At 33.4% G+C, this 13,335-nt stretch overlaps 1 protein-coding gene across 5 annotated transcripts in view; it reads left to right on the top strand.

Annotated features, from left to right (window-relative positions):
• The window catches only part of LRP1B (LDL receptor related protein 1B), a 588,907-nt gene that overhangs the window by 522,955 nt on the left and 52,617 nt on the right, over positions 1-13,335 (top strand). For all 5 annotated transcript variants that reach the window (XM_085227675.1, XM_085227679.1, XM_085227677.1 and 2 more), the window contains exons 68-74: positions 6,165-6,271; positions 6,920-7,049; positions 7,922-8,028; positions 8,342-8,474; positions 11,097-11,219; positions 12,447-12,569; positions 12,831-12,968. In XM_085227675.1, coding sequence (XP_085083801.1) covers positions 6,165-6,271; positions 6,920-7,049; positions 7,922-8,028; positions 8,342-8,474; positions 11,097-11,219; positions 12,447-12,569; positions 12,831-12,968 — 861 coding nt within the window. The remainder of the gene's footprint in view (positions 1-6,164; positions 6,272-6,919; positions 7,050-7,921; positions 8,029-8,341; positions 8,475-11,096; positions 11,220-12,446; positions 12,570-12,830; positions 12,969-13,335) is intronic.

The raw sequence follows: 13,335 nt of genomic DNA, 5'->3' as shown, positions 1-13,335 counted from the left end.
AAACTATCTGACCTATGACTTTTCAATAACCAGATGAATTCGCAGTGAATAGTGCCCAAATAAGTTTAGCTTTGTCATAGAGTTACTCTCATACCTCAGACTTATTATCCAGATAAAAATCATGAAATATATCCAATCAGAAAAGCTGCTTTTTAAGAATAGTTTTTGATTGTGATTGCTTTATTTATATTCTTCAGGTAACTTGTCATGTTTTATGCCTCCAGAAATCCATTTCTATAACACTTAACTAAATAAAAAGATCTTGTTACTGAAAGTAGTTTGGATAATCTAGTTCTCTCCTACCCATGGGCAACCTCAATGCCTAATAGGTCTCTGTAATACTACTTGCAATATGTTAATTTAGATCTGGTTCTGAGGAAGAAGTGACAAACTCATAATGGTTCCCTTCATCTCATAATCATCCTCTTTATAAAATATTTCCACAGGAAAATTCCATCAGTATTTTTGAAGTGTCTTCCGTTCAGCTGGCAAACAATTTCAAATCTTCTTTTCTTTTGTTCTTTGAAATCTAAGAAATTTAATGTCTTTTATAATCTTTAATGCAAGGTCTTGACTGTATATCCTTAGGGTGTATTTGACATCTTTGAGGTAGTAACTTAGAATGCTTAATGAATTCTTGTGCTGTCTGCCCCTTTCTCTTATTCAACACATGGTGTCCATAGGTAGAGGAAGTCTGAAGGCAAGCTCGTTTAGCTTTAAAGTTTAAATAGATTTGTATGCCTTTTGATCACAGTCTGCTAAAAAAAACTGTGAGTTACTGAAAGCATTAGTATCATAGTTTTCATATGCAACCACTTTGTCTAAAAGGAAAAATGTCATCTGACTTTGTAACTGCTATCAGCCATGTACTGTTAAACACGGGCAGGAGGGTGTTGATGACACACAAAAGCTTTCTTAGCTTCGTGGGAGATTTTACTTAGGAAACACATATTAGTGCTGGTGAGATTTTTATTTTTTTTTCCTGTTATAAACAGTAAGCACTTATTTTTACAGTCATGTAAAAATCAAAGGAAAATACGAAATGATTTCACGATAGCAGTGTTCATCGATGTGATTAGTTGAAAATTTTGTGAAGGCATTACTACTGTCTGCAATATAAGTATTAAGCATCTTGCTTTGAAATATACCATCTGTGAAGTGGGATTCTTTCTTAAATATTAGGTTGTCGTGGAATAAAATTATAAAAACAAGTGTTCAAATAATGAAGGAGCAATCAGTTTGCTGTCTTGGTGTTCACTTCAGTAATTAACTTACATATTCTAGTCTTGACTATTCTCTAAACTTTCAGGTCAAGAAATCTGTAGCTAACTGTAGTGCATAGGATAAGAGTACCCATAGGATTTGAGAGTACACAGGTGCAGCCTGTACGACAAACTAAAATTACTTCAATTCCGATAACAAACCTTATAATATATAAGCATTAAACAGATCTCTACAGAGTGATGAATTGTATTTCATGTTTACTGTTTGGTATTTGTTTTTTTGTTGTTGTTGGGTTTTTTTTTTGTTGTTGTTGTTTTTGTTTTTTGCTAAACAAATATATATGAAATATATATGAAATTCCAAAGAATTTGACAAAGTGAATTGTACATTATAAGTTCTATATAGCACGCCTGCCTTTATGAGGAGTTTTTCAGGCAGTTGTGTGAGAAAATGTGCTGTTTCTCAAAAATACAGAATGAATCCACTGAATTTTAGAAATTTAGCTCAAGTATTTAGATATACAATTCCTTCACATGTACAAATAGTTATTCAATTAAATGAACAACGGTGAAAAAGAGAGTGCTTTGGAAATGTGTGAAAATTAGTGCTATAATATCAACGGCTGTGTCTGTTATGACTTTATATCTGGCATAGCTTCTTCAGACTTTGTTGCTCTTTAACTGTATCTGTCTTACAATATATAGTGTGAATTATATTTCCTGCTTATTTCTTCTTTGCAATTCTTATGTAATGTTTACATTGCTGAATGCAAAAGTGTTGTGATCCTTCAAAAACAAAACAGAACAAACAAACAAAAAAAAAAATCAGAAGATGAGTAGAGGACTGTCATTTGAACCCCCCCCAAATAAGTAAGAATTACTGTCCAGAGAAGCTGTGGATGCCCCGTCCCTGGAGGTGTTCAAGATCAGGCTGGATGGGGCCCTGGGCATTCTGGTGTAGTATAAAATGTGGAGGTTGGTGACCCAGGCTAAGACGGGGTTGGAGCTTCATGATCCTTGAGGTCCCTTCAAACCCAAGCCATTGTATGATACTGGGAGGTTAGAGGTCCCTATTGAGGGCACTAATTAAAGTAGAATGTATTTTTAACTCAGTTAATAATTATCTTTTTGGAGGGGGAATTTTCTTTCAGGATTGTTTGGATTTTTTACAGAAGATATTAAACAAAATAGTATTTTGTTTCAGGGAACTTTAAAAATGCAGAATTCCATTGTAATGACTATCTTATTCCTGCTCGTAAGACACCAGTAATGTTTTACTGAATGTAGTTAAAAACATATATGCTGTAAACAGTGAAGCAAAGCAAATATAATAATGTTGCAGAAAGACATGCATTTAATCAGTGTGGAAATATTACATTGCTGGATAATCTTCTCAGTGCTTTGTTGCTCTTACAAGGTATCAAGAAAACAAATTAGTTAATTTTGTCCTTGGATAACTTTGCATTCTAAAGGCAATGAGAACTAGCAATTATTCAGTGTCTAAGTGAACACATATATTGAAAGAAACTAAGCTGAAATAGCTGGAATCTATAATGGCTCACAATGTCATCTTCAGTAGACAGATCTTGAGTGGACAGTGCTATAAATTCTCTGCATCCTTCAACACTGCTTCAGGCTCAGCTGACTAGGTGCAAATACAGCCATGCCCCATGTTGGTTTTCTAAGAGCAGCTAGATTTCAGTGATAAAAACATGTTCAACCTGCACAAATACGGGTTAAAACTACATTATAAATTCAAACTTCATATCCTATTTTAAGAAAAAAATATTCTTAGTTGTGTATAATACCTCAGATACCTAGTAAAATCCTTAAATTCATGGTTTAATGAAATATCCATGCTTATTAAATACGAAATTTAACCACAAATATGTAATGATTTTGAATCTTTCCTGTGAGATCCCATTCTTTGTGCCATTCTAGTTGACAAATGTGTCATAACCACAGGTTATTTTCAGACTTGAAATTATGAAAGGAAGTCATTTTATGTGCTGTATTTCTAATAAAATTCTTAATTATATAAAAATGTTTTTTTCAGGATAGAGTTTCAGTGTTTTTGTAAAGCAGAAGCTGAAAGATTCTGACTTTTATTGGTTATATAGAAATCTATAAATACTTATTCCTTTCAATAACAACATGAGCGCTGATGGAAAAGTTCTCTTCTCTGTGCATATGAAAATCACAGAGATGTATTCCTAAAGCTGAAGAAATATTTCTTGCAAACAGAGAAATGAGAAGTTAGCTCATTGCGTTCATTTTTGCAGAATCAAATCTGTTTATAAATAATTCATTAGCAGTATAGCAAAAATATTTGATTATATTTTGTAAATCCCAACAGAAACATGACATACATTTATTTGCATGTGAATTGTTTTTTCCACAAATTATTTCCCTTTTATAATTTATCAGATTTTGAAATTCCTCTTCCTGGCCTGCTGACAGAAAAAAGAATTGAGTCACTTATATGCTAACATTTATACAATGAGCTTTTGCTTTGAGAAAATTAGTAATCCTTATAAATGTTAACCTTTGATTTGATTAAAAATAACAGTGCTGGAGAACTGATGCAATTTGTGTAGATCTGCTTGTATTACTACTTTCCTACAACTTCAAAATGAAAATCTGTACCTACATGAAAAACTAAATTTAAAAAAAAAAAAAGGAACTTTTCAAACTGTATTTTCTTTTTTTTCTGAAGTGAGGAGGGAAAACATGAAGAAACTCAGATTCATCAGAAAGACTTTTCTTTTTGAAACAGTATTTGATTTCTGAATATTGGAGATTTGGAAGTTCAGCTTTACCTTAGATCTGTGTAACGTGCATCTGATATGTTCTTATTCTGATATTCACCAAATTCTTCCCTAGTGGAATTTTCTAATCTTGTGTTGTCTTTCTTTGATCACACATTAGGTTTTTCAAAAGCATGCATGCTTCTATCTTCCGTTGCTAGTTTAAGGACTCTATAGCATCATCTCGTCTAGTACTATCCACTGCAACTCTCTTCCTTTTCCATCTTCTCTCCATTGATTTTTTTTTTTTGCTGTTTTTTGCCTTTTGCCTGAAATCTTCCCATCTCAAAAGATATTCGCAGTCAATCCTTATTCTTGATGTTACATTATTTACTTAATGCAGTGTTTGCTCTAACATTAAAAGGATCTAACAGATAATTTAACAGATAATCCTTAGTTGCTTTTTCAGTCATAAAACCCTAGGCTGCCAAAGACTAAGTTACAATTAGGGACGTGATTAAATTCTGTTCTATTACCTCTTTTTCTGTACCTTTGCTTATTGGTTCCAAGTCCATAGGGTGTCTTTTTTGTTGTTGTTGTTTCCCCCATTAACTTTTAGAACAGAATTAATCAGATTAATTCAGTTGAAAGAGAGGTACAGAGATCATCTAGTTCAGCCTCCTGACTACTTGAAGGCTAACCAAAGTTTAAGTACATCACTGAAGGTATTGTCCAAATGCCTTTTGACCACTGTTGGGCATGTAACATGAGCCACCTATCTAGGAAGTCTGTTTCAGTATTTTAGCATCTTTACAGTAAATAAATATTTCCTAATGTCTGGACTGAACATCCCCTGACTCTGCATAGTTCCTGCATATCCTGAATTAGAGATCAGAGACCAGCTCCTCCCTCTTTACTTCCCCTCCTTAGGTCATTATTAAGGAGCAGTGAGGTCTTCTCTCAGACTCCTTTCCCCAGACCATACAACCCAAGTGTTCTCATCCTCTCCTCATGGGACATGCCCTTCAGTACTCTTACCAGCTTTTTGTAATAGCTCCATTTTCAAGAGGAAAGTACATAGTATTCTGTTGGGAGAATATTCCACTCTGATCCCTTGTCCAGAGTTTTTATGGTAATAAAAGCAATAATGCAGAGCTATGCAGTCAATGAAATAAAAGGGCTGAAACAGCCAATCTCACTTTATTAGGATTACTTCAGCACTCCTTGCAGCCACCTTCTCCTGTTTCCTTTGCCTATATCTCAAATCAGTTTTGTCTGCTCTTCTCCTCCACCTTCTGTAATGACTCCCAGCTTCCATGTGTTTTGATTCCTCCCAGGGAATAGAAAAACATATCATTTCATCACAAAATAACCCACTTCCAGTATACACTGTCTCTTGTCTGTCTGTAAGCTTCTTAGATTCTTTTTATCTAACATCTCCTTTTTCTTTTCCCTGAAATTACTTTAAAATTCCTAAAAGTGTCCTTACTTTTACTTTTTTTTCCATTTTCAATACTGACAGTATAGAAAAGTCAGCTTTTTTATGAATGCATACTGTCTGTTGACTTTTGCACTTCATCACATTCCCTTTCTGTTAAGCCTCTAATAATTCTGTCAGTTTTTAAGCCACTATTATTGTCATGCTTCATTCCATACTTAATTGCTGGAAAACTGAATCATTTGACTTGAAACTCCAAACTTTCCTTCTGTGGTATTCCATTTACCATCTCAAAACTGTTCCCCTGAATGTGTAGCACAAGGGAACCTATTTCTTGACACATTTATATGTTACAAGCTATTTAACTGAAAGTCGAAGTTACATTTAATTCTAATTACATTGGGCATTAACGGGTACAAAACAAATTTCTAGTCTGTGGTATCTATCTCACCAAATTTGTCATAACATACATGCACTGAAATAATTAATACTTATATATTCAGCCTCATAATTTTGTAAAGAAATCTGTGAAATGAAATGAAAGTATTTTCATGAACAGCTTGTAATATGCAAGTGAAATTTATTTATAAAATATGATGAAGCAAAACCCTTCAAAAAAAAAAAAGTTCTTAGAATTTGAGGGTTAATGTTTTTGACTTTGTTGTAGTAATTCATTAATTGACTTGGGGTATGTATGTATGAGCTATTTTTATGGAAATGCTAATAAACCTAGGCCTGTTACTCTTCTTTGTTCAGAGCCTCAAACGTGCACTTTGAAAGACTTTCTTTGTGCAAATGGAGACTGTGTTTCAGCAAGATTCTGGTGTGATGGAGACTATGATTGTGCAGATGGCTCAGATGAGGTAGGCTTCTTCCTGGGGAAGTAGTTGAGAAAATTGCTAGGTTCAGATTGCTTGAGAATGAATTTTCTACATATGACTATTTAATCAGGAATGCAAATTTGATATGTGAGTTCATGCATCGTATAGATGTCTTCACTAAATTAAAATCAAACTTATTGAATTAGTTTATCTAAAAAGAGAACAAGACTTAAAATCAAGTTTTTTTTCTGTAGTCTATCTTCACCTTTTTCATCACATCAGTGACCTGGTTCTCTTCCTAACTGAATGTATTTTGTGCTCTAGTTGGGGAACCTTTGCTTTTTGAACCAGCAGCATATTGGTTTATGGGTTTCGTTGCGAAAATATGGGCTGTTGCTTGAGTAGGAAAGGCACTCTTGATATTTGTTTTGCCCTTTCTCAGTTCCTTTTTGTTCTTTTTGTCTCTTTTTCATTCCAGACAGTGTTGGAATTCATGTGCTTCCTGCTTATTTAGAGGGTTCAAATCACAATTAGTAAATTGAATTGGAAAGCTATTTTATTTCATAAGACACAGACATATTTCATAGCATGAAGCAGTAGTGGTATGATTAACTCTTCTGATTAGCTGTATATTTAACTTTGTTTATATTAAGTACTGATCTTGAATATATACTGTTTTTATTGTAACAGAGGTACTGTGAAACAGGCTGTTCAAGAGATCAGTTCCAGTGTTCCAACGGTCAGTGCATATCAGCAAAATGGAAATGTGATGGTCATGAAGACTGCAAACTTGGGGATGATGAGAAAAATTGTGAACCAGGTATTTTGTTTAAAAAAATAAATTGAGATATAGTTTGTTCTTCCAAATTTGTACCATTGTGTCTTTTAAAACTCATTTTTAAAAAGAAGCTGTGTATACAACTGTTGAGGAGAATGGTATTTAAATAGATTGAAATATAACTCAGCTTACAGAATTCTGCTCTGAAAAAAAGAGGAGCACTTCTTAGCATGTTATGAGAGTGTCTGGAGATTTTTTTTTTTCGTGGTGTTCATTCTGTTTTCACTCGTCCTTAAGCAAGGCTTCTCTCTAGCAAATTGTTACTGTTGTTTCAGTTCATTGTTTATCTCTTGGAAAATGTGGTTATTTGTATTTACTTCAAGTTTTTGGTAAGCATTCTCTACATTAGTACAGCTTATGAAGTCTATGACAAAATTCCTCTGATTTCCACTGTGACAGAAATATGTCTCTGTATTTTAAATCGTAATGATTAATATGTGTTTATTTTAATTGTAACCATGTATACTTTACAACCATGGTTTCACACAAATTAAGTTTAATTATAAGTACTTACATAACTTTAGGAAAATCCTAAGCCCGTTTTAAGCAAGCTTATTTTTTTTAATCTTCTGATTCTAAGAAAATGTGTGTATTAGCCATTATTATCAAGCATAAGGAAAACAAACAAAAATTCATAGTGATAAAACATGTATAACCTTTTACTATTATTATACACTTCACTTAGGATGAGACAATTTGGTTTCATTGAAGGCTTCGTTGTAGTTTATGAAAGATTGGAAAAGCTTATCTACATTTTTGCTTGCTAATCTTAAAGGAGATAAAGACATGAAGTTACAAAGCAGTTTATGCATAAGTTATCTTTTTCTAATGCTAAAATATTTATTTATAACCAGCATCTCCAACCTGCTCTGCAAGTGAATACATCTGTGCAAGTGGAGGCTGTATTTCAGCATCTTCGAAATGTAATGGAGAGTATGACTGTGCTGATGGATCTGATGAGGTATTCATGTTTTTTCTTTTATTCTCTGACATCAATTTTTAACTATTTGGTTGGAATTTTGGGGGGCTTTTGTTGTTGTTGGCATCACTCAAACCCCTTCAGATAACTTGGCCCATGATTTGGTTTACATGGTACTCACATTGGATTACATCTGTTTGCAGCACACCAACTTGTTTCCCCGGAGTCAACACCTGGATGTCATCCTGGGGTAGTTTGTTTCAGGGACTCTTCAGCTTGGATAAGTTTGTCACATTTCATTATGTTGTTATTATTCTTGTTTATTAATAATTAGTTCACTTCTGTATTCACATAGATGGATTGTGTAACGGAATGCAAAGAAGATCAGTTTCGATGTAAAAATAAGGCCTACTGTATCCCTGTCAGATGGCTTTGTGATGGAATCCATGACTGTGTGGATGGTAGTGATGAAGAAGACTGTGTCCAAGGTTGTGTTCTTATTTACGTTGTATTCTGTGCTATCAAAGAAATCAGTAAGACATCCAGTATTACTGGAATGTTGTTATTTAAAATGATCTTATGAGCAATAATAATTAGAATGCTATGTAATATCATGAACAGTCTTTAAATAAATAAGCATAAAATCCCAATTTTCTGTTTAGTTCCATGTACACAAAATTCTACATCTAACATGAACATGAGGCCTGAAGTCAAATTCTTTTCTACTCAGAGCGCAGAACTATGTACATAAATTGGTTCACACAAACTCTGTGCTTATGACTAAGATTCCAAACGTTAATGAGAAATACATCTGTTAGTCTAATTCCCATAGTTGCTGACATTTCAGAAATCTTGTTCTAATATATCTTTTCCATTGTATATTCTTATATATTTGTTTGCATGTAGTTATATGTACATAGAAATGCACAGATGTAAGCAATTACATATTACTGGAGAAGTTACCCACCTCCCACCAATATTTCCCCATTAACCATGTCCCTTAGTGCAACATCTAAACATTTCTTGAACACCTCCAGAGGCAGTAACTCCACCACCTCCCTGGGCAGCCCATTCTAGTGCCTGACCACTCTTTCAGAGAAGAAATTTTTCCTAATATCCAACCTGAAACTGCCTGGCTCAGCTTGAGGCTGGTTCCTCTGGTCCTACCGCTATTCCCACTAGCCCTATCACTAGGTACATCTAGCACCTCATCACCTATAACAAAGACAGAACTTCTCTGTCAAATAAATTTTTAAGAAGTTCAAAATTTTACTCAGCTCTTTGTCAGTCTGTTGGTTTATTATTCCAGGTTTTTCTTTGTTTTATTTTCTTACAAGTGAGCCTAGTTCTGTGAATTAGACATCTGGAATTACACATGTAACTGTATTGTATGCAGTACAGTAGTAAGTAATAATAATTAGATGATACAAGCAGTTGCAGAGCAAAATATCCTTCCCTTATCGTGTCATAAATCTACTAAGCAACAACAATTACCTTGAGGGGAAAAAAAAAAGGTTACACAGGATAATTACATTTGACTGAGAGACTAGAAATTGAAGAAATTTGGATATGTTCAGATGGTAAAAATATTATATAACTGCTTTAAGAAGACAGATCAATGAAATTTTAACTGTTCAGGAAAGAAAGCAACAACTCTTAGTGCATTTAAAGCTGCCTTTTATAATACATAGACCACAAATCTTTAGGAACAATGAACTGTAAATAAGTAGTAACATACTTATTTAATCTGATGTCTATGTTATTCTTTGGATGGCATAATGGAGCTTCTGTGAACTGCAAATTGTTATAATTCAATAAGAAGCCTTGTGCCTTGTTGGTTATTGTTGTAATACTTTGCAATTCTGTCACAATTATGATTTCCCTTAGAGAAATCTATTCTGTAAAAGAATTATGAAGGGCAGAGCAATCACATAAAACAAATGCCAGTTTATCTCACTGATAACTAATTTTTTTTCTTCTTTAGAAATACAGCAAACACAAATGGAGTTTTATTCTACAGCATTCTGAAACAATTTCCACAGTAGTTATCTGTAGCCCACTGTGCATGTTGTAATTATCACTTCTTTTTAAACCTATTATCCAACTAGTATGTTTTTTACGGTGATTAAACAAACAATTATTTAAATTCATGTCTTTTGTAATTAAAAAATACTGGAGTTGTATATATTTTTCCATGAATAATGATAATATTTCTTACAATAGGATTTAATTGTATTCAGTAACATAGTGTGAGAGTTCCTCAAATCCTCTTATATATTAGATATTTCATGCAAATTAGTGCTCCAAAAAAATATATATTCAACCTGTTCTGAAGCATTTATAGAGGAATAAGGTGTCCTTTTGATTTTAGAAGAATGTGAATATGGCCTTGAATGAATAAGTAGAAAGTCATGGGAACTCCATCTAGGTAATGGACCTAGAATAGATGTCTTTGCACTGAGCAAAGACAGAGTGAGAGTTCTGGTGCTAGATATAAAATTTCACGACTTCTGCAAGAAGCACTTTTTTGTTAGCTGTTTCAATCAATATGAAAGTTACTTGGAAAAAAATTTTGTATGTGTTCTCTATTTATGCTAAAGATCCTAATTGGAAATTTCAGAAGTTCAAAAAGGAGTATACTTGCAGAGGTCATCTACTCTGTGCCTAAATCTAGATCTTCCCTAATAACAGGGTTTACAGTTGAGGGAATGCTACAAGCCTGGCCAAGTCTCTTAGACCTCAGAAGAAATTGTTCATATCTCATAATTAAAGGACAGCAGTCGCTTTGTCCCTTCTGAAAACAGTGCATATCTCAGAGAATGGGAATAGAAGTAGGTAGAGCAGCAGACATTCATGTGAAACCAGCCTCGATTGACAAATCAGGAGGAATTTTTTCTGGCTATAACAGTTATGAAAAGAGCGTGAAAGTACTGTATGATCAACTAAGATTTTGCCTCTTTGGCTCTTACATTTGAGATTTATTCATTTAGCTGTGCTAATGTGCTATTCTCTGCGGATAGTATGTGTAAATGTTGCTACTAATTTTACCAAGAACTGGCTTTCATTTGTTTGTTTCTTTGTTTATTTCTGTCCTCTTCCTTTCTTCCCAGGGGGGAGTATATGTAGAGCTGATGAGTTCTTGTGCAACAATTCCCTCTGCAAACTGCATTTTTGGGTTTGTGATGGAGAAGATGACTGTGGAGATAACTCTGATGAAGTCACTGAAATGTGTGGTATGGCATTAAATTTCTGAATACTGTTTGTGTAGTAAAGCAAATAACTAATTTAGAAATGACATGTAACATACATAAATATATGAGGATACATATCCAAGTTTTCTTCACTTAACCTTTCAATTAGCTTAAACTTTTGGTAAACAAGCAGGGTAATCTTTTATAAATGCTAAGTTAGTGTTGTGTTACCTGCTACTTATGACAGTGAAAACTCTGCTCTGAAAAAGTGGCTTCACCTTTCTTCTTTTCAAATTTACTGAAATTACAGTTAGGTATCAAATAAAAAATTACCTGCGTGTCTTTTTTAAGTTATGTCTACCTGGTAGATGTATACTTCCTTATTATTCTGAAAACAAAAGGTGTGTATCAAATGCTGTGTATTATTAGTCCACATAGTAATTACCTTGTGTGATTAATACTTAATGCAGTCGAGGATCACAAAATATTAGAAATAGTGAAGATATTTTTAGCAAAAGTGCACACCCATACAAAAAAAAAAAAAAAAAAAAAAAAAAAACACTTCCTTTTTTTAGATAGTACGAGACTTTTTGTGTGATCCCAAATAAGACAGTACTTTGTCAGACCTAGCCTATCCACCTGTTGGAGTTTAACACTACTGTAAAATAAAGTTCTCATAGTTCTTCTAGGCTAACACCTACAATTTATTTTCATAACAAATTGAGGAAATTTTAATGAAAATACTGTTGAGAATATTCTTTACAGCTATATGCAACTTTTGCAGCTGTAATTAAGCTTAACATTCTGTTGAACAAGTCAATGAAATCCCTAACGCAAACAGGTGATGAGCACATCCAGTTTGTTACAGTTTTCCACTGTTACTGCTATTCATACAATTTTAAATACTTGTGGAAAAATTAGTCTTTTTATAGGAGATACACAGATGGGATAAAAATCACTTCTGTAATGATCTGTGTAGAGAATTAAATATACAGCTTCCTTTGTTTTATTTCTGACATATTTAATGATTTTCAAAAATAATGCAATATTTCATATCACACATAATACTTTTATTCCTGAAATGAAAAATTGGCTCTGTAAACATTGTTTTAGTGTTAGTACACTAGGGATCAGAACTTAAAATCAAGTACTATCATGTACAGTTGTGTTTCCATGCTTGCTGATTGCCTTGATAAAGAAACATTTTAAAAGATTCAGGGAATACAGCTGGGTAATAGCTGATTTTGATTTTTATTTTTTAATATGCAGTTAAGTTTCCATGCCCTCCAACAAGGCCATACAGATGTAGAAACAACAGGGTTTGTCTGAGACCTGAGCAGATTTGCAATGAGGTTGATGACTGTGGTGATAACTCGGATGAAGATCACTGTGGTAGGTGACATTACCTTTCAAGGCATTCAGATCAAAGAAAACAACTTGAAGGCAAACTTTGTTGCAGAGATCTGCTTGTCCTTCAGTAAAGCTTAGCTGGAGGTTAGTAGATCGTAGTTCAAAATGGAAAGAAATTAGGCTTGAAATAACTGCTTACTGCTTCATGGTCGTTCCAATTTCTACATGTCTAAAATAATCTAAAAAATCTTACTTATTGCTTTAATACTGACAAATTTTTCTTACTCATTTGTAATTATGTAGATAAAATCACGTATAAAGCAAGACCGTGTAAAAAAGATGAATTTACTTGTAATGATAAGAAATGTATTCCAATGGAGCTACAGTGTGATTGGTTTGATGACTGTGGAGATGGTTCGGATGAGCAAGACTGCAAAATAAGTGAGTTTCCTTGATACATTTTTTTGATAATTGTAGTAGAAAAGAAATATTAAGGTAACGCTAAGAAATGTCAAGATAAAAGTTGATTTTATAGCAACTCAAGTTGTAGTAATCATAACAGTAGTTCTTGAGGTTTTTGAAATTGATCAGATGCAAGTTCATTACTTTTTACTCCACATCTGCAGCAGGATGAATTTCAGTATTAAAATTATTGATGTGTGAAGCATGATGACTCAACTAAATAGTATCAACGTATAAATACTGTAATGTCATACAGTTGTTTAAAATTTAGCTTGATCTTTCAAAAGAAAGATGTGTGTCACATTTTTTGTTGGTTTATCTTGGTGTGTGTTACTTTTAACAGTTA

The sequence above is a fragment of the Meleagris gallopavo genome, chromosome 7 (genome assembly GCF_905368555.1).
Source record: "Meleagris gallopavo chromosome 7, MGAL_WU_HG_1.1, whole genome shotgun sequence".
NCBI lineage: Eukaryota > Metazoa > Chordata > Aves > Galliformes > Phasianidae > Meleagris > Meleagris gallopavo.
Note: the sequence above shows the minus strand (reverse complement) of the source record. Positions and strands in the feature narration are given on the sequence as shown.